Below are 22,985 nucleotides of genomic sequence, written 5' to 3'. Positions count from 1 at the left end.
ATAAAATCCTTTCAAACTCTTGATTACACCTACGTTCATTGGTTGTAAAATTGATGTCGCATTGGAGGCAGAAACACCAACTTAATGTTGGACAAATTTTGAATCTGGGGATGTGCAGGACAGTTATCAACTAACAATAAAATATTTTTCTTCTTTTTGAATAGCTCCTTATTCCAATTATTTATGTATTGCGGAAAAATATCCAAAGTCATCCAAGCTTTCTTGTTTGCAGCGTAATCCATAGGAAGTTTCCTTACATTTTTGAAACACTGTGGTTTTAACGATTTTCCAATAACAAAAAGTTTTTTTTTTTTAAATTAGTTCCTGTCATATTTGCACATACGAACACTGTCAAGGGAGCCCGATTTTTTTCCACCAACACATTTTTCCCTTTTGAATTTAAATGTATTGTCAGATGTCAAATTATAAAAAAAGTCCTGTTTCGTCAGCATTGTAGCTATCTTTGTAGTAGTAGTAGTAGTAGTAGTGGCACTTGATGCAAGAAAGCAAGTGTAGGAGCTTATGCAGCATCAGCCAAAAAAAAAAAAAAAATCACACCATACCCTCCAATTGCCTGTCCAGTTCCTCCTTAAATTTATTTAACCTATCAACTTCCACAACGACAGATGGAAGTTTGTTCCAGCAATTAACCACCCGCTGGCTAAAGGCAAATTTCCGCACATCTATTCTACATCTATCCTTTCTTAATTTGAACTTATGTCCCTGTAGGTTCGTATTCTGAACAAGTGGGAGGATCCCATCAGAATTCAGCGTGCTCAACCCATTCAAGGCCTTATAGACCTCAATCAGATCACCGCGCAGGTGCATAGTCTCCAGCCACTGCAATTTGCAGAACTTAAGCCTCTCTTGGTAAGAGGATCCCTTCATTCCCCTCACCAATCGTGTTGCTCTTCTCTGTACACGCTCAAGCAAATCTACATCCTTCCTAAAATGAGGCCTCCAGACCTGTACGCAGTACTCAAGGCGTGGCCTGACCATTGCCTTATACAGAGGGACAATCACCTCCTTTTCCCTGCTAGCAAAATTCCTATATATCATTGACAAAACCCCATGACCTGCCCTAGCAGCCTGTCTACATTGCTCAGAAAACTTCATATCTGACTGCACAATTACTCCCAGGTCTTTTTCATTTTCTACCACCTTAAGTGTAGTACCACACAGTTGGTACGTTTCTCTGGGGTTACTTCTACCCATATGCAGTACTTTGCATTTGTCAAGGTTAAACTTCAGTTGCCACTTCTTAGCCCATCTGCCCAAATTATCTAGATCCTGTTGCAGTAGCACACTGCCATTACTGTCATTAACAACCTTGCCAACCTTCGTGTCATCTGCAAACTTCGACATTAAGCCTGATATACCTTCATCAATATCATTGATAAATATACAAAACAACAGTGGACCCAACACCGAACCCTGTGGGACTCCACTAATAACATTAGTCCACGAAGAGCAGCACCCATTGATTACCACCCTCTGTCTTCTCCCACTTAACCATCCTTTTATCCATTGTAGCAACTTACCCTTAATACCATTCTGCTCCAATTTGTACAGTAGTCTTCCATGCGCAACAGTGTCAAAAGCTTTCCTGAAATCCAAGTATATGATATCAAAATTATTTTTTGCATCCAGTTCCTTTGTGACCACATCATAATAACCAATCAAATTTGTCAGACAAGACTTTCCCTTAACAAACCCATGCTGTGTCTGAATTATTGCTGCAGTCTTGTCTAGATGATCCTGCAATGCATCTTTAACCAGTGACTCCATTATTTTACCCGGAACAGAAGTTAAACTAACTGGTCTGTAATTATTCGTGTCACCCTTCGAACCTCCTTTGTGAATTGGGGATACATTTGCACATCTCCAGTCCGTGGGAACCTCCCCTGAATCCAAGGATGCTCTCATAATTATGGCTAAGGGTTTGCTTAGTTGCTTTGCCGCCTCCTTTAATATAACTGGATAGATCCCATCCGCCCCAGGTGCCTTTCTTATGTTTAACTTCAACAATTTCTCCTCCACTTTGCTCTCAGTTATTACAAAATCATTAAGCACACTGCTACAATTTGATAACCTTCTTCCATTTTCAAACTGTAATGATTCCTCACGTGTGAATGTAGATGCAAAATACTCATTCAGTTTGTTTGCTATCTGAGCAGGATCATCAACAGTCGAACCATCGATGTCAAGTGGACCAATCATATTCAGCTCCTTCCTTTTAGAGTTTATATAAGTAAAGAAATCCTTGCTGTTTTTCTTAGCATCTTTTGCCAAAGATTTCTCGTAATCCGCCTTTGCCTGCCGAACCTCCTTTGTGACCTGATTACAGACTAGCTTATATCTGCTACAGGCTTCTGCGTCGCCTGATAATTTATATGCATCCCATGCATTTTTCTTCTCTGTCACGAGTCTCATTAGTTCATTTGATAACCATTTAGGCCTAAACCTTGAACAATATTTCTTCATCGGTATGAAAAGTCTAGTAGCTTCCACGATTAATTTCTTGAATGCTTCCCACTTAGAATTTACTGTTTGTAACATCGTCAGTCGATCCCACTGTACAGAATTTAAAAACTGTCTGAGACCACTGTACTCCCCTTTACGGAAGCAAAAACCCTTTCCTTTACCCCTGACGGTAGTTACCTCTTTGAGTAAATCCCACTTCAGCACACTGTGATCACTGCCACCTAGTGGTTCCTTTATCTGCAAATTCTTAATACACGAATGATCACTGCTGATAACCAGATCAAGAGTATTACTTTCTCTGGTTGCCTCTCGAACATGCTGCTGCAGAAAACAATCATCCAATAAATCCACAAAAGTCTGACTAGTGTGTGAGTGACCAACCCACAAGTTCCAGTCAATATCTGGGAAGTTAAAATCCCCCATTATAAGACATTCTGATTTACTGGCCCACTCTATTTCTCTGTACAATTGTTCATTGTACTCATTCGAGTCATTAGGCCTATAACACACTCCTACTCTTATCTTTGCTTTTGCAGTGCTTATGTCACACCAAACTGACTCAACAATGCACTGTCCATCTATATCAACTGGATGCACTTCTTTTGATTTTATGTTTTTCTTAATTAGCAGCCAATGAAATCTTTCCTGATTTCTGCTCAAACACGGTCAATCCATTCATTTGCCATCATTGGATCTGCAGATTGAGATTCTCCACTAATTTTTGCATAAAAGATGATATGTTTGGTTTTTAAAGCAGTCCAGCCAACCATTGTTGCATACAAAATTGTCGCATCAAAATGGTTGAAAATTTTTCCGCTTGAGCCTTCAAGATCGGATCGTCTACTGAAAATCCAGGACTTTGTGTAGTGAACCATTGAAGCAGTGCTTCACTGATGTTTGTAAACCTCACTTTCTAAATTTTTTTTTCCCGGTTATGTTCTTTTCCGGTGCCGATATGTAAACATGTTTATTCTTCCACAATGTCAATACTATTGAAGAGGACAAAGAAAACACACTTCAACATTTTTTGCACTCACAAATAATTTCAACTGTTTTGCGAATCAAGAGACTTTCTTTTGTTAGTAGATATGTTTCTGAAAGAACAGTTTGTTTCTAACTGATTTCACTTTAAAATAATAAAGTGATCTGCATACTTAGAAGCCCAAAATGAATACAACATTCTTAGAAGTTCCGAAATGCATACAATGTTCTTAGAAGTCCTGAAAATGCATACAAAGTTCTTAGAAGTCCCAAAATAAATTTATGGTTCAGTGAATACAAGACAATCTGTATATAGGGTAATGTGACAAGCATTACCCTATTTGGTCCTTGAGGTTGTCACAGACATTCTCTCAGATATGCCAAACAAGCTGTACTTCCTACCTGGGTGTCTAAAACGCTGATGGAACTGATATTCGGGTAACACTCAAGTCAAGTGCACCCAATTTTGGCGAAGTGCGGATGGTCTGTGACATCCAAATCCTCTGCTTGCACCTTCACGATGGTGGGACTGTAGTAATCCTGGGTATAACCTCCATGCACAAGTACATGGTGGGTGACCACCCAGGTGTGAACCAACGTAAGCAGGGGCCGAGGTGTGGCGCCCACACCACATGGAGGAATGCCGCCACTCTATGTTACCAGGCAGTACTAGATGACTGTCATCAACTGGTGCAATAATGGAGACTTTGCTTATTGGAGGCCTGAAGTGGTGGAACCCATGTTTAGTCTCTAGAGCTAAGTTCCGGACAACCCTTCCCTATCTCTTCCATCATGCAGTATGATTGATGACTTTTGAGGTTATGATGAACATCGTGGAGAGATCCAATATTCCTTACATTTCGAGGGTACAGCTCTAAAACAGTGTTCGCAGGCCGGCCGCTAGTTAGTACACTAGACCAAACCTATTGGTAACTCTCTAGGATGCTTCTGGATCAGCTAGTGTTTAATCTTACTACCTCTACGCTGCGAGATAGTGACTGGAGGGAGTTCGAGTAGTGTGTATGCAGGGAGCATTGTCGAGGCCACGTTATGTCAAGGATCTGGGTATACTCTTACCATGTGTACGCCACATCCAAAATTTCATTACTTCATACAGCATGTCCCACCCACTTTTTCTTACTATTGGATACACCATGAATTGTCAAACTAATCGAGCAAGCTTATCTGCGAAAAGATCTAAACCTCCCAAACACTTCATAATTCATTTCACAAATATACGTGGTCTCAATTCTAATCTCAACGATGTCCATTTCCACTTGCAGTCTGCCAAACCCCATGCTTTTTTTGACAGAGTCTCAGTTATCGGTTGATTCAACTAGTGCTCATCTCAGATGCCCAAATTATTCGCTGTATGATTCCTTTCACCTCAAAGGTGGTACTTGTGCATATGTCCATTCTGATATTCCCTGTCAGTGACTTGGCAATTTGGAATCTCCTCTCTTTGATCTTCTCTGGCTTAAAATCTCTCTACCTCATTGTGTCAAATTCATCTGTTGTCTCTACCATTCTCCCAACTCCACTAATCACTCGGAGCTTTTTGACTTCCTCTCTTTGCAACTTCACTTTCTCCAGTACAACTTTCCTAACAGTGAGATAATTTTCCTTGGTGATTTTCTAGTCATACCGACCCAGCTGGTCGAGATGCTGAGGCTTTTGCAATTACTAATGACCTTGCACAGATTGTTCATTTACCTACAAGAATACCAGACAATCCTAATCATACAGCCAGCACATTTGATCTTTTTCTCACAAACAACATTCTAAGTACATGGTCAAAGTGAGAGATCCTTTAGGCACTTCAGATCACAACTTGGTGATTGTCTCTTTTCCAATGGAGCCTTTATCTCATGGCTATTCCCAACCTCGTGTTGTTTGGCATTACAAGAATGCAAAATGGGATGACCTGCGAGATTTATATTCTTCTCTTCCTTGGTCGGATTACTGTTTCAAAACTTCCGATGTCAACGTTTGCTCAGATCGTGTCAGTGAAATTATTCTTGCAGGAATAGAATCCTTTATTCCACACTCCACTTTAAAATCTCGTCCTTTATCTAAACCTTAGTTTTTCAATAAATGTGCTAAGGCTGTTCAAGAGAAGAATGTTGCATATCGTAATTGGCTTGTTTCTAATTCTTCAGTTTCATTTTCTGCCTACATCAAAGCTCGCAACAATTGTAAAGCAGTTTATTAATCAGTCCAAACTAGAGTCTGAACAGGCTAAGAGTAGAAAACTTGCTTTTTGCCCTAATGGTAGCCTAGCATTTTGGTCTCATGCCAAAGCTATTGGCCGCAACTTTTGCCCATCTCTGCTCCCACTAGGGCTTGCATAAAACCGAGAAATTTCAAAACCGAGTTTAACCGAATTTTACTCTTAAAACCGGTTTTAAAACCGATTTTCTCAGACTTAGGGAAAATAATTAAAGCTTATTAACACAGGCATTTATTTTATCTTGGGTAGATTGTACAAATCGTAATCAAATCTTTTAAACAAAATCTATCACCCCTTATAGTAAAAAAAATTAAAATTCTACAAAAAAGTAACCAGCTTGAGATTATACAAAATTACAAATTGTTTTCAAATCCTTTGAATAAAAACTATCTTCTCTATAAACAAAAAAAAAAAAAAAATAAAATAATAAGCCCTATAATAATAATAATGATAATAATAATAATAATAATAATAAATAAAATTAATGTGAAAAAAAAACATCTTGGGGAAATTACTTTACTATTTATTGCTCAGCTTTTTTCTGAAAATGATCCTTTAAAAAACACAGTATATTAAGCATTTTTCCTGATAGACTTGACCTTATTTTTGTGTTAAAGAAACCAGTGATCGAAAACACTCTCAGATTGGACACTTGTTGGTTTAATGGTCAGCAGTGCTCTATAAACTTTCTCCAGCTTTTCACTTCTACTGCTAGTTACCTCCAAAATTTTAAATTCTTTGCTGATTTCCAATTCATTCGGATATTTTGAAGGTTCTTCAGTTAATCTCTTTATTACACTATCATACTCTCACATGAGTGTATCTCCAACATCGGAACTAGACGAGTCTTTGTTTTCTTCTAAAAGAACAGTTCGTTTATTTTCAGTTTCTTCATTCAACGCTAAGACTTCTTCGGAATGTTTTGTAAATAATCTCTGATAAATCTCTTCAGCGTGCTTTTTCAAAACTTGCTTACTTGGAACATCAAAAGTTCTTGAACCTGAATCTTCTTTCCTAAACTTTTTGGGGTTGTGTAGATAACTCAGCAAAGCCACAGTTGGGCAATTTTGTCTTGCATTGTAACATTGCAAAAGGCTTTGGTGAAACTTTAAAGCAAATGGGCTTTCTGCTGTATCAAGCTTAGCAAGCAGAAATTCTATTGAAGACTCTGCTTTAAGTAAGTCTGTATCTTCTGAGGTTATAGCCTTCAGAATCATTTCAACTGGTCGCAAAGTTTCACATAGCAATTCAAGTGTTTTCCAGTCATCGTCAGACACAACTTCAGTTGACAGTACTGCACAAAGAGCATTTGGAATGCAATTTTTCAATTTCAAAAATCTCTCAATCATATAGAATGTGCTATCCCATCTAGTCTTGCAATCTAATATAAGTTTATATTCTATGCCATTAAATTTTGCTTTAACAAAATTTTGTAATATGTCATTTTTGGTAGACGATTTTCGAAAAAGCTTGCAAATTTTTCTGACTTTGTTAATAGTTTGTGCAATATTGGCCACTGGATTGGAGAAACAAATGAGCTCATCGGTAAAGACGGTTTCTTCATTATTTTCATTTTCTTCATTGTCTTTGGGAGACTCAGAGACTGTGGTACCATAATTGATTGCTTTTTCATAAAGTACATCTATAACTGACAGATGAATACAATGGGCTATACATTGTTGATCATTAGGCGTAATTTTCTTGCCAAACTTAATCATCATTGCTGCTCCATCAGTGGTGCAGGCAACAATATCCTCATCCAAGTTCAAACCAAATTCCTTCAAGTGTCCATTCACAATTTGCTCAGTTCTTCTGCTATCAAGTGAACCATTAATCTCAATAAGACCTAACGACCAATGATTGTCTTTTTAATGTACATTTATATTCATATACCTTTTATTTTGTATAGACGTATATTCGTCTAGAGTCAATGAATACCGTGCACCCAAAACCAATGAATTTTTGAAAAATGCTGAATGAGTTCTTCTTTCTTAGTTTTATAATAATTCAGAACCATATTTTTAATTCCATTCACTGAGGCTGGTGGTAATTTATCGTATTTATTTCTCTGAAGGTGAAGGCTTGATTGTATAAACTCACTCTTGGCAATTGAATTAAAAGAAAATCCATCGAAAGCGGCTAATTTTGAAATCTCTTCTTCCATAGATTTTTTAACGATAAAGTTTTCTAATGTTCTTACCATTTTTACGGGAGGGTCACTGTTATCTTGTTTAATGTCAATCTGATGCATTTTCTTTAAATGCAACATCAAAGATGATGTAGATCCTCCAGATGAATTCATTATCTTTTGACATTTCGAACATTGTGCTTAATCTTTGCTTTTTCGAGCAAAATAATTCCATACATTTGATTTCATCTTAGACATATTAAGAGTAATAAATATTAATTAGTAGGAATTTGTATCGCCGACAATTTTAAATAAAAATATTGAAGATAACAAAGGCACAATACTATGTGTCACTCCCGCACGCACTGAATGATGAGTCTAAATGAGGCAAGTTTCAAAATTTTCACGAAAGAAATTTTTTATTTATTTACTTGTAATTTTTTTCCCCCAATTAAATCTATTGTATTTTCAAAATTACATAAAAGCTAAATTTGGTGAAGCTGCTTTTTGGAGAACATTTGATCGCAAATGTTAAAATTTAATAGGAATAAAGAAGCAAAAAACTTTCTACGATTGAAATTTGATGCAATATTCAGCAAATCTGTTTCTAGTGGGTTGTTGTTGTTGTTGTATTTGGGTTTTCTGGCACAAGGGCCTCTTGGGCCATATTGTGCCTGTTCGATATTTGCTTATCACTAATTTCTCATGTTATTGTGATCATAGGCTATTATAAAGATTTATCTGTTTCAAATAAGTAAACAGTTCCTCCAAATTTGCATCATTGCCAAGAATCTGCAATAAGGTAATCGGTTCCTTCAAATGGGATAGGGATGTAAAGGTTGATTTTCTGGTAGTTGAAAGTTGGGGACATTCAATGAGAATATGATATATTGTCAACTGAGACTGGCACAACAAACACTGAGGAGGGTTCTCTCCCATAAGCAAATACAGATGAGTTGGATGTGAATGTCCAATGCGGAGCCTTGCTAGAATTATTTCTTGTCGCCTGCTTTTCCTAATACTAGATGTCCACAATTTTGGCTCTTTTTTTATCTGCAGCAGTTTATTATTTATTTGAGCTTTCCAGAGGTCAGACCATTGCTTCCTACATGATGTTTCAATGATGGATTTGTAGTCGGTGTAGGGCACTGTTTGTTGCCTGGAAGTGCTTGAGTCAGGGTGTTTAGCGGCGGCGTCCGCTTGTTCATTACCCGGAATGCCTGCATGACCCGGTATCCAGCAGAAGGTAACCTTCTGGTTGGCTTTTTTACAGTAAAATAACTTGGACCGTATCTCTTTAAGAATCGGATGAGAGGGCGACATGGTAGTTTGAATGGCAGTGATTGCGCTTAAGGAGTCTGTGTATATCAGAGATTGCTTTATACAGCTGTTGTGTATTCTATCTAGAGCTAGTTTAATTGCAAATAATTCTGCAGTATAGATAGTGCATTCCATAGGAAGAGACACAGCAACTGAGAAGGCAGAAGAAACTGCTGCAGCACCAACGGCTGCATCTGTTTTGGAGCCATCAGTATAGATAGGTACTTTATCTGAATTTTCCAACAAATGAGTTTTATGGAGCTATTGATAGTTTATATTTGCCAGAGAGGATTTTCCCCATCTTGAAAAGAAATTGTCGCAGAGAGGTGAGAATTCAGTCCAGGGAGTTTCAGGAGTAGCAAGGTCTTGGAATATGTTGTGAAATTTAAGATCCCAACTGATCGTGAGTTCTTGCAGTCGAATCCCTGAAGGGCGGTTTTCATTAGGCTTATTGTGATATAATTCAGCATATTGAGGATCAAACAGGTACTGCCAGCTAGGGTGGAATGGCATGCTTTTAATTTTTGCTGCATACTTACACAATAAGGATTTTCTCCTGAGATGCAAAGGGGGTTCATTTGCCTCAATATACAGGCTGTGGACCGGAGATGTTCTGAAGGCTCCCACAGCTATCCTAAGAGCACTATGCTGTATGGTGTTCAGGCGTAATAGTGAACTTTTCCTAGCGGAGTCATAGACAGGTGATCCATAATCTAATCGTGATCTTATTAAAGCTCTATACAGATGAAGGAGAGGGCTTCTGTCAGCACCCCAGGACTTAGCAGAGACTGCTCTCAGGATGTTCAGTTTTTTTAGACATGTAGTTCGAAGGAAAGCAATATGGGAAGCAAAATTAAGTTTGTTATCTAAGTATAACCCCAACAGTCGGAAACTGTTAGTGACAGGAATCAGGTTGTTTTTTAAAAATATTTCTGGATCTGGGTGAAGTTTGCGTTTTTTACAAAAATGAATTGCACTAGATTTCTTTTCTGATAGGGAATAGCCATTCCGCAATGCCCATGATTCAATTTTAGCGATGGAAATTTGGAGTTGTCTTTCAATGGTGTTCATGGTTTGGGATTGACAAGAAACAATGAGGTCATCAGTGAACATATACGATTCTACTGTATTAGGTACATCCTGTGTCATGTTTGTAATTCTTATTGAAAATAACGTCGGACTAAGAATGGACCCCTGAGGAACACCCTCCTCTTGTACAAATGATTTAGATAAATTGTTCATGTATCTAACCTGAAATGTTCTGTGGCATAGGAAGTTTTGTATAAAGTGGGGTAAATGACCTCTCAAGCCAAAAGAATGAAGATCTTGAAGCACACCGTATCGCCAGGTGTTATCAAAGGCTTTCTCAATATCAAGATTGATCATGACCAGATGTTGTCCCCTTATGAAGGCATTTCGGATGTTTGCTTCTGCTTTTATCATTACATCTAACGTGGACCGGTTCTTTCGAAACCCGTACTGATTATTATTTTGCAAGTTGTTAGTTTCCAGGAACCACGTTAGCCGCCTGTGAACCATTTTTTCCAAGACTTTGCCTAAGCAGCTGGTCAGTGAAATCGGCCTGTAATTATGTGGAAAGCTGCGATCCTTTCCCGGCTTTGGAAAGGCTAGTATAATTGAGTGACGCCATGAGTTTGGGTAAATATTTTCTAGAAATATTCGATTGTAATATTTTAACAATACTCTTTTTGTTCTGTTGTTTAGTTGGCTTATCATGATGTAGTAGATCCCATCTGGACCAGCAGCACTACTGGAAGTTTTATTGAGCGCCCCTAAAAGTTCTGTTAATGTAAATGGCTGGTTGTACGGGTGTGAAACTCTAGTGGAGAAATTGATCTGATGATTTTTTAATTTTCTGAAAGATTGGGTCGTAGGTGGATACACCTGATATACTGGCAAATGATTCGGCTAAGGCATTTGCAATTTCTGCCGGAGAGGACAACTCCTTTCCTTTCCAGTTTAATATTGAGGCTGGGGACTGGACATATTTGCCATCAATTGTTTGTATTTTCTTCCAGATGAGTCTGATATCTGTGTCCTTGTTTATACTAGAGGAAAAGCTAATCCATGCTTCTCTTTTTGCTTTCCTTCTTATTTGGCGGAACTTAGCTTTCATTCTTTTAAAACTAATTAGGTTACTGGTTGTGGGGAATTTGCGGAACAAATTCCAAGCCCTATTTTTTTCCTGTTTAGCGTATGTACAATCCGGATTCCACCAGTAATTATTGTGTTTGCGTTTCCCAGGCAAGGACTTTGGTATTAGAGTTGGCAGCTTGTAATATTTGATTAGTTATATGTTGTGTGACATAATCTATGGGTTGAAGTTGAATTATTTCATCATCTAACTGAACATTTGAAGCATATTCATTCCAGTGTGCCCTGCGAAATTTCCATTTGGAGTGACCCGGCAAAGGGGAGTTTACCCGTGTTTGCAGCTTGCAGAGAATTGGTAGATGATCACTATTTAGTGGATTTTCAAGAACAGACCACTCCGTATTAGTACATATGGAGGGAGAGCAGATTGAAATGTCTATTGCACTCATGGATCCTGTTGAAAAATGTATATAGGTAGGCTCTCCAGTATTCAAAAGGGTAAGTTGGCACACATTGAGAAGATTTTCTATTTGTTTACCTCTTTTGTCGATTGTTGGAGATCCCCACAGCGAGTGATGAGCATTGAAGTCTCCGAGTAAATAGAAAGGAGGTGGTAGCTGGTCTATTACATTTTCTAGATTTTCTGAGGAGATTGAGGAATTTGGGGGAATATATATAGATGCTATTGTAATAGTCATGCCAATTTCTGCGCGCATTGCCACTACCTCAAAAGGAGTCTGAAGAGCAACAGGCTTAGATGGAATATTATTTCTAACAAGAACTGCCACGCCTCCACGAGCTGGCGAGTCGATACTCCTATCTCTTCTGAACATGGTATAATTTTTAATGGTAGGACACACTTGTGGATTTAACTAGGTTTCTTGTAGGGATATACATGCTGGTTCATAGCGGTTTACGAGATCATGCAAGTCATCTTTTGCATTACGAAAGCCTCTACAATTCCACTGAAGAATTCTTTCCATTATGCGTTCTTGTTAGTTGTTTTTGCTTCTGACAGTTTTTTGGGTTGTAGCTTGTTTATACCTCTCTATTTTTACTTTGTCTTTCTTAGGAAAGAAAGGACGTGTTGTGTCTATCTCATCAGTTGCGTGGAGTTCTAAAATTCCATCATCTGAATTTTTCTCCTGATCAATATCCATTTCCGTTGAAATCCGTGGATACACCATTGGGGTTTCTGTAGCTTTTGGTTTCATTGTTGACGCATCGGCTGGAATGGAGATTGGAGTATTGCTGGCTTGTTCAGTTGTTTGTTGTGAAGGACACTGTTTGGGAGAAGTGAGTATGGATCGTGCCCAATTCGCGATAGATGTATTAGGAGGAACTGTAGCGTCCGTTTGGATACTTACTGATTGCACCTGTTTGGCAGCTGTGGCATACGTTCGCTTTGGCTCCATTTTGATTATTTCTCTTCTCGCCTCTGAATAAGTGACTTTGTTTTCCACTTTATATTTCTGTATTTTTTTTCCTTGCTTCCATAGTTCGCATATTTTAGAGAAAGCTGGATGATTCCCTTTACAATTTGGACAATTAGGAGTGGTAGCATTGCAATCGGATTGGTTGTGGTCTTTCGATCCGCAGTTAGGACATATTGCCTCACCACTACATGCAGTCTGAGAGTGTCCATATTTTTGGCACTTATAGCACCTGATTGGGTTTGGGATGTAGGGTCGGACACGGCAATGGAGATAGCCTGCTTTGACAGATGTTGGTAAGATAGAAGAGCTAAAAGTGAGGATTATGCTCCTTGTTGGAATGAGAGTACCATCTTTACGGGTCATGATTCTCCTGGCTTGGATGACTCTTTGTTCTCGTAGCTCTTTGACTATTTCCTCCTCTGTTACGGTTAATAAGTCCCATTCTGCAATTACTCCCTTGGAGGAATTTAAGGTGGCATGGGGAGTGACTTTTATTGGATGTCCGCCGAAAGTTGTCAGATTTAATAGCTTTGCAGAATGCTGGGATTTCATGGTCTCTACCAGAAGATCCCCAGACTGGAGTCGCCTTACTGATTTTGGTGAACCTGCGACAGCCTCTAAGCATTTTTGCACAAGGAATGGGGACAATTTACTCAAAGGCTGGTCTGATGTAGAGTGCAGTATGAGAAATGCTGGTATCTCCTCTTGAGGATTTGTTTTCAACCTCTTGGGTTGGGAGAAGTCATCATCGGTGTGTTTAGTCGCTGGTTTTGAGCTCGGAGGCTCTAAAGGTGGAAACGTATTGTTATCCATCTTTGCTCCTTTCAGCCCCGGGAGAGTGGATTTCTTCTCCCAGGTTACCGGCCCCGCCACGGGGAGGCAGGAGCAGTGCCGCTAGAGTGACCAAGCGGTATAAGAGTTAGTATATTAGTTTAAATGAAAAAAAGAAAGGAGATTTGCCTTTCTGAAACTTACTTACAGATCGTAAGTCTAAGTTTACTAGTATTTAATGAAAACGTAAGAAAACTTTTTTAACTGAACAAAAACTGCAGCTTCAAGAAAAACGCTCTAGAAATCACTGAGAATCGCTTGATCACTATAACGCTTGGCACCCGGGGCCTTTCTAGTGGGTAACCATCAATAAGGCGCGTTCCATAACTTGCCTGGCGAACAGGATAGATGGAACAGAGAAATGTTGAGCAAACACCTGTATCGTGCCATGACACAGGTGGGAAGATAAAAGGCACCCCTCCTAGATTTGGGACACTTGCCCATGAGATTCGTACCTAAACATAAAATAAAATAAAAAACATGTTTAAAACGTAAAGCAGTTGAATGATCCGGACAAACAAACAAACAAAAGAAAATGTGCGTAACAAAAAACTATATTTGAGGGCTAACTAAAAAAATATTTGAATCCGGTTTTAGAAGCTCAGTTTCGGTTTTAACAACTCAATATGAAAACCGGATTTAACCAGTTTATAAAACCGGTTTGCAAGCCCTAGCTCCCACCTCTGTCCAAACCAGATGGTTCTGTTGTCACTTGAGCCAAGGATAAAGCTGACCTACTAGCATCCCATTTTCCTTCCAACTCATGTATTAATGATCTTGGTAAAACACCTCCCACCATTCTCAACACGCTCAATTCAATGACACCTGTGGTCTTCCATCAAAAGGATTTTGAAGAATCTTGATGCTAAGAAAGCTCCAGGTCCTGATGGTATATCTCCACTTGCTCTCAAAACCTGTGCTCCTGAAATTAATCCTGTTCTTTGCCGCCTTTTTACACTTTCTTATTCCAAAGCTGTTTTTCCTTCTGCTTGGAAATTTGCTCATATCCAGCCAGTTCCTAAAAAGGGTGACAAATCCCTCCCATCCAATTATCGCCCCATTGCAATTTCTTCTACTCTTTCTAAAGTAATGGAGAAATCAATTAACTGCCAACTCTTAAACTACCTAGAAACCTTCCATCTGATCAATGATCACCAAGCCAGGTGGGAAGGAGCAGCAGTGCGTAGCACACACTTCTTGATTAGACCAGGGTTCGAGCCCGTCACCACCAAATACGGAGGCTGCGGAAAGGTCAGGGAATGACCACCGCATATCCCGGAGCAATATGGCCTTAGTTGCTAATGCTCCTAAAACCAAATAACAAACAAACAAACAAACGATCCCCAGTATGGATTCCGTCAATGTCGATCCACTTGTGATATTCTGGCTTATGTTACCCATTTATGGATTAATTCAATGGAAAGGTTTGGTGAAACACAAGTAGTTGCTCTTGACAACTCAAAGACTTTCGATCGTGTTTGGCATAAAGGTCTTCTAAACAAGCTTCCATCTTATGGTTTGCCAAATGTTTTTAGTAATCGGTTATCTGTCTTCTAACTTCTCCACTAATGTCGGTGTCCCACAAGGTTCAGTTCTTTCCCCCACTCTTTTCCTCTTGTATATTAATGACCTTCTTCCATTGACTGGAAATCCTATCCATAGTTTTGCCGATGATAGCACACTGCATTCCACTTTCCATTCTGAGAAACCCTGCCCTGCTCAATCAGCTTCAACTTCTCAAAAATCTGCTACCAATTCCTTAAATGCCGATCTTCAGGTAATTCTCCAGTGGGGCAAAGACAACTTAGTTGATTTCAATCCTTCTAAAACTCAGTCTTGTCTTATATCTCGCAAAAAGGATTCTTCTGCTCCTATGCTCATCTTTAGTGACACTCCGATTTCTAAGAAAAATGATATATCTCTTTTGGGGATTACCCCGACTTCTAATCTCTCTTGGCACAATTACATTACAAATATTGCTTCCTCTGCATCTAAAACACTTGGTTTTCTCTTTCGCTCTCAGCGTTACTTTTCTTCCACATAGGTGCTCACTCTGTATAAATCGCAAATCCGCCCTGCCATGAAATATTGTTCCCACATCTGGGGTGGTGCCCCCAAAACCTATCTCAGGCTTCTTGATTCCTTTCAGAAGAGGGCAGTTAGGTTAATTAATGATTCATATCTAACAGTCTCTCAACTCGCTGTCTCATAGATGTACTGTTTCTGCTCTTCTACAGATACTTCCATGGGTACTGTTCTTCTGAATTGGCTACTATAATTCCCACTCTCTCTTTCAAAACAGTCCGAACACGTGCCACTACCAGCCAACATCCATTTACTGTCCAACTTCAAACTCACAGAACCAACTTTTCATCTTCCTCGTTTATTCATTCAACTGCCATTTTCTGGAACAACCTTCCTTCATACGTATTTCCTGAAAATTACAGTATGCAGAAGTTCAAGTCCAATGTCAACAAATATCTTCTTTCGTTTTCTCAACCTCCAACCCAAGCACGGTACTAAGTACTATAGGTTCTAATACCTCTTGTGTTTGGGGTTTACATAAAAAAAAAAAAAAAAAAAGCGCCAATGCATTATAGTATAGTCCCCGACCCCGAAAAGGCAAGATAAAAAACTGGCTGCTAATCCGATGCCATGCAGGTGGTCATAAGAGCTAAGTTGCTCTTTTCACTTTTGTCTATTCCAAGAATTGGGTTTTTTCTTCTACCTGAGTTACCAAAATTTGTTTGGTATATCCGTGGTGTACACTCATTGTAGTATGCTCATATAACATTGAGCGAATGAATGGAAATACGCATAAATTAAAATTATTATGGCTTTTTGCTCATTACAGCTGTGATCTTGCTATTTCCGTGCTTGTTTGACTGTAAAATTAATAGTCATCAAATTCAGAGATGATTTTTTGCATGCAAAACATCATGCAACAAGAGTTACTGTAAATTATCAATATACAGAAGGCTGTCGTTATAACGCGGTTCACTCTACGCTGATTTGCTATAACACTTTTGTTATATTATAACCCGTATCTCACTCTAACGCTGTCACAACTCACTTTAATGCTCTTTTACCAACGTACAGATTGCATTTTTGGCACGTTTAACAAAAACATTTCATCTGATATAGTCAATAGCTTGAAAATGAATAGCAAAGTTTCCCACGCTGACTTGCAAAATTTTCCCACACTTAGTGAAGTTTTCTCCCATGCTAATTTAGTTGCACTATGTGACTTGTTATGTCATTGAACGGAATCGATTCCATTCAATGACAAGTGGATGCATGCAATAATTTAGAACTGGCAAGTTTATCTGTAAGAACAATTATAAAAAATAAAGAATTAATTTTAGCAGCGGCAAAGGGGCAGCTGTTCCACCGCAAGCAATGAGGCCAGCTTTTATAATTGAAATGGAGAGACTTCTAAATAATTTTATTGAAGTTAACATCCAATGCACAATTCCGTTAAGTTAAATATTATTAAAGAAAAAGCGATTAGCGTATATGATAATCTGAAGAAAGCTCACCCTTAAAAAAAAAAAAAAAAAAAAATGTGGAACCATTTAAAGCTAGTAAGGGCTGGTAAGATAGATTTAAAATTCTGGGAGAAGCTGCAAGTGCAGATCAAGGAGCCAAAACTTTCAAAAAAGAACTTCTAAAAATTATTGAAGCATGGTGTTAAACTTCTCAACAAGTTTTTAACATCGATGAAACAGGCAGTTTTTGGAAACAAATGCCTAAAAGAAGTTTCATATCAAAAGAAGAAGAAGAAGAAGAAGAAGAAGAAGAAGAAAAAAAAACATGCCAGGCTTCGAAGTGGCGAAGGATCGGTTGACTTTATTGTTGGGTGGTAACGCTGCGGGGATTTTAAAGTAAAACCCCTTTAAATTTACTAGGAGGATGGCCAAAGTACAACCCAAATTCAATCAAAGTTACGAAAACAACAGCCCAGGGTCATCGGATTAATAAATTCATGATTTTAATTGGCATTTTAAGTTTAATTTTGATATGTTAGTTACTTACCACATAATTATATACATATATATAATGGAGAATATTTTTTTTTATGTACAAACTTTTAATATTAAATATTTCGACCGACATTTGTGCGTCTTTTTGCTACCATTTATTATTGATTAGGAAATATCCTATGGCACAGACCGCGACTCACAAATACATATGTTACATTACGGAAATACGGTGCTCGCTTAGTGCTGATTCACTTAGTGCTCTGTTTTTTGGGAATGAATTATCGGTATTAAGCAGGGGTCACCTGTAGTTGAAATGTAACGGAGCTTTTTTATGCATACGCATTCATTATTTTGTGTAGCAAAATATTTTCAGTTACTTTGCCCTAAGACAATAGTCAGTAAGAATGCTTTCTGACACACAAATAAGTTTCTTTTAAGCAAAATTTTGATTAAAAACACTTATGAATTTTTCTCTTTAAATAACCATGCTTATACCAATTGGGTTTTTAAAAGTTAGTTTATTTAGCCTTATTGAATAAACGCACTATACAATTAGATAATGTTTCAGGAAACTTGTTGGAACCCATCACCAGACCATACTTGATAAATTTAGGGAGAAAAATTTCATGGTAAATCACCACGTAACTATTAATAATTAAATTAATCAATTACATGAATTATTATTATTATAAGTTGTAGTAAATGATGCTAGGGAGCAAGCTTATACAGCATCAGCAAAAAAAAAAAAAAAAAAAAAAAAACCCACTACCCACCTCTTAAATGAGTAGTGATTTTTTTAAAAATATTTCCCAAATGAGATGGGCTGCTTTAGGTGCATGAGATACCTTGCATTTTACAGATAACAAGTTCAATAAGATTGGGGGATTTTTTTGTAAGTACCTTACAAAAAAACCAAAAAAAAACCAACCCTTTAACATATTTGCTGCCGCTTAATGTATTTTACTTTATAGTAGTATTTTATCCATTTGGGTTAAAAACTCGAGTTTTCTGTCAAGAAACCTTTGCCCAAGACAGACTAAATCAGTCATAGTGAGAAGAAAGCCCATAAAACTATCTTTTCCTCTCTAGATGAGAATCAATCCAAGGTTATGGGCAGGTGGTGTGAACGGTAAATGGCAATGAACATATTAAGAGAATGGGGGGGGGGGAGAGACCAAAGATTCTTAAATAAGAACAGAACAAACAAGAAGAATTTATGCAAAAGGAAATAATGCAAGCTAATATACAATAAGCAAAAATAACATTTTAGTAAAATAGTTATTGATAAAAAAAATAAAATTTCTTGTCCTTACCTGGTTGTTTTTCTAAGACAGTCAGAAGTCCAGTACGTCTTTGTTTCATTGGCTGGTGAAGTTTTCTCTGAACATCTTGAATTTCATCTGGGCGATTCACTCCCAACATATACTGTGCAGGTTCCCATGTAGGCAAATACCTGTAAAGAATTTCTTCTTAAAAATAATATCACTGGAATGAATAAAAAAAAAAAAAAAAAAAAAGGAAAAATTGGTTTTTTTAATGAAAACAGGTGATTTTCGCAATTTTTGGTCTTTAACCCAAATCTCTGAAGGATATTTCTCCATCATCACATCAATTTTTTTTCACAAAATGAAAAAAAAAAAATAAATAAATAAAATAAAATTACTACTTATATCAAAATATACTTGCTCCAATCGTAACACTTACACACTATGACTGCCCCCATGTTTTAGCCGTTCAGCCATTCTTCCCCACCAGGCAGAACATGTTTACATAAGGTATAAGGTATATTTGTGTCAGACGGCACCTGGGATTTCTCCCATCTCCGTGTGTGTTTCGTTGTATCGAGGACAGTACACTGTCAAGCCAGAGACTTGAAAGTGTGTGGGCCGTGTCTGTGCAGTGTGATATGTTGTGCCCATTGTTTATCCATTTTATTGGCCGCCAGTCCCCTATTGGGGCCCGACGTTGCCCATACCCTGCCACGTGGAGGCTAGCCGGGTGTATCCAGTATCAAAACAAATTTCTCTGGCAGGTCCTGCCACCTAGTTTCCTGGGATTTCAGTGGCTAGGACCTATTAAAAAAAAAATTGCATTTGACATTAATGCTTAATGGGATTGCTGTTAGGAAATCACTGGTTGGGGTTGAACGCTAAAGAGATGTGTTAAAGGCCAAATAGATCGGGCAAAATTTTGATGTTATTAAATTTAGACATGTGAGGCTATACGCTAGATAAAAGCTAATAGTGTTAGTTGTCTTAGAGATTTACACAAAACTGGTAGAATTTAGATGTTGATTATAATTTGGCGGCATTGTTAAGGGTGTACTTGGTCAATTTAGTGAGGGGGGGAGATTGAAGACTGGGGGGAAAACAGATAGAAGGATAGGGACTATAGAGTAGGCATCCCTAAAGAGGTCAGTGGAGACGAGCCCCACCAGGAGAAGTATGGGGGGTAGGCAGGGAGGAGAGGAGACAGAGATCCGTCTCCTCCCTGGGGTTTTAAGGGGCACTAGGTTAGAGTACCCAGTTCAGATCGCCAATGGCGTGTTGGCAGCAAAGCCGCAGAAGAATGTCTTCGTCGGTGTCATGTCCAAGGAGTGTCGAATCCGATATGAAGGTCAAGCTGTCCATCCTGCTCCGGGGGTGGGATATGTTAGCTGGCAGTGGGGAACCCACCAGGCGAGGGGGTGGGAGAGACACACATTTACTTTATTCATAATCTGCATTCTCACTCTACTTGCATTCTTTTTTTTTTTTTTTAAATACTTTTTTCTTATTTTATAATTTTTTTCCCCAAGTTTTATACAAATTTGTGTGTATATATATATATATATATATATATATTATTATTTTTTATTATTATTATCATTTTTTTTTCACTCAACTCATTCATCTTTTTCTCACACACCAGGAGGGAATGCAATGATGCGTAGTGTAAATTTAAATACTAATTAAAACTATGGTTAGTGTGTACTTAACTGTAGCATTTATGGTTTGTGTTCTTTTTCTCACACGCTTACACTTTTATTCATTCTTCTAGCTCTCATCTCATTTATTCGACTCTTACTTTCTGCATTGCACTCTCTGGGCACCGCAACTTATTGTTATTCTTCAGTTGTGGTGCAGGTCTAGCCGCAAGTTTTTTTTTTTTTTTGTAGGCCAGGGGAGAATGCAGTGATAGTGTTTATGTGGTTAGTAAATGTTCGTTGGTACAGTATATATAAAGTAATGTAAGTTATTTTTAACTTTGTATTCTTTCAGCCAATTACATTTGCTCTTCCACTGATTCCCATTCACTCTCTCTTTCCCTCATGCTAGGTCACTCTTTCTTTCACCAAAACTGCCATAATTCCTAGTTCACTCAGTGCCTAGCCTATTTATTATATCTTTCATTTTCATTCATTCATTCAATCTTTCATTCTCATTCATTCATTCTACATTGCATCCCCTTGCTTACTGATATTTTTCAGTTAATCTGCTTCCCTGGCTGCCTGTACATCTTCCTCCCCTACATGGTTAGTTATTTGGTGTGTGACCCCAGGTTCCACACATGGCAGGGTAGTCCTGGGGAGTTTTGTTATGCCAGGTTTCTGTCAGGGTGCAGAATATTGCTATCCTAACAGTTTTTAAGTCATCGACTGGGCGTGGTGGGAAACCTGGGCAATTTTACCATTGAATATTGTTTAATTGCTTGGGGGGGGGCTGAATTGCCATTCTTTGCATTGCTCTGTGAATTTCGAATACTTTCTGCGTGAAAGATGTAAAGGCTTTATAATTTTGTTCTTCTCCCCTGGGAAGGGACCAATCTGTGCTATTAGCTCTGTTCTGGGGATGTCATATAGAATGTGTGCCCAGTCTTCATTTTCACCACAGGTGCAGTTTGGGTCATCGGTCAGGCCTAAGGAGGTTAGTTTTGCCTTTAGGGAGCCGTGACCTGTCAATATAAATGTTGTAAAAAGTCCAGGGGCATATCACTTAGGTGTGCCCATTGACACCCGTGGCAGAAACTGTCTGGTAACCAGACCTCTGGTTTCCTGCTCCCACTTTGTTTGCAATAGCTCGTGGAGCTTTGTGGCTATTCTTTTTCTTTCATCATTGAAGGTGTTGGTTGTATCAAGGGCTATCCCCAGAAATTCTGTGGGTATGCCCTTTTTAAATCTATAATATAAGCCTCTTTTGGCTACTTCCAGGTAAAGTGGGAGAGTTCCGGCCAGCAACTGTAGTGCAGGTGTGCTTACTGTGTGATATGCTCTGGTAATACTGAGTAGTATTGCCCTTTGTATCGATTCTAATTTATTCCTATTTCTTACTATGGCCGAACGGATGAACCACGCACCGGCTCCATAGGTGATAACAGGTAGGAACATTGCATGGTATATGATTGCCAGGGTCTTTCTATTGAGTCCCCAGTCTGCTCGACTGATCCTGGCAATCATACCTGCATAATTTCTCACTTTCTTCGCCAAGTAGATCAAATGGGGGTAAAAAGTTAATTTTGAATCAAAGACCACACCAAGATATTTTAGTTCTGTTACCATTTTTATAGTGGTTGTGTTAATTTTGATTTGTGGACATCTTCTTATGTCCAAATTGCCTTTTAGAAGTATTTGTTTGGTTTTTTCAGGCGATATTTTGAGCATGTGCATTTGTGCCCACTCCTGCAGCTGCAAGAGGGCGGCATTTGATCTTTGCTCTACAACCACTCGTGAGTTACCTTTTACAAGGAAAATCATGTCATCTGCAAAGACCAGGCTTTCCATGGGACCCAGATCCAAGGCCAGAAATTTGTCCAGAACAATGTTCCAAAAGAAAGGGCCAAGGATTGAACCCTGCGGGCAGCCTTTATTCACAGGGCATGTCAATTCCTGGAACCTTGTGCGTACTGAGACACTGTCTGTAAGGTAGCTGTTTATTGCCTTATAGAGGTTTTGTGGGGCATTTGCCTGGCGAAGTCTCCCAAGGACACTAGGCCACCAGAGTGAGTCAAATGCCCCAGCAAAGTCAATGGAGATTGCCAGCATATATTTCTCCTCTGTGTTTTTAACTGTTGTCAGTAGGTGGTGCATGGCATCCTCCGTAGAATTGTCCTCCTTAAAACCGTACTGACTGTTGGAATGCAAACCTGCTTCTGTGTAATATTGAGCTAATCTGCTATATATTAGTCTTTCATATATTTTCCCTAGTACAGGGAGTAGGGCTATTGGTCTATATGATTTGGGATAAGTAGGGAGTTTTTTGGGGCTTTTGAGGATTAATCTTAACACAGCTTGTTTCCATATTTTTGGGAATATACCTTCTGTCATACAGTTATTATATAGTGCTATTAATTTATCTGGTGCTATTTCCACTAATTTTTTGATAATCTCAACCTCTAAGAGGTAAAAACCTGGGCATTTATTGTTTTTGGTTTTAGATAGTGCTATTTCTAAGTCTTGTATAGTGAACAGAGGTTCAATATTGGCATTGTCATATTCAGTG

At 38.5% G+C, this 22,985-nt stretch overlaps 1 protein-coding gene across 1 annotated transcript in view; it reads right to left on the bottom strand.

Moving 5' to 3' along the window:
• The window catches only part of Sik3 (Salt-inducible kinase 3), a 474,358-nt gene that overhangs the window by 81,183 nt on the left and 370,190 nt on the right, over positions 1-22,985 (bottom strand). The window contains exon 13 of the mRNA XM_090388735.1: positions 18,822-18,961. Within this exon, the coding sequence (XP_090244861.1) occupies positions 18,822-18,961 (140 nt within the window). The remainder of the gene's footprint in view (positions 1-18,821; positions 18,962-22,985) is intronic.

Source organism: Mastigoproctus giganteus, chromosome 2 (assembly GCF_048544385.1).
Source record: "Mastigoproctus giganteus isolate SK-2022 chromosome 2, ASM4854438v1, whole genome shotgun sequence".
Classification (NCBI taxonomy): domain Eukaryota; kingdom Metazoa; phylum Arthropoda; class Arachnida; order Uropygi; family Thelyphonidae; genus Mastigoproctus; species Mastigoproctus giganteus.
The sequence above is the reverse complement of the archived record's forward strand: the minus strand, read 5'-3'. Positions and strand labels throughout refer to the sequence as shown.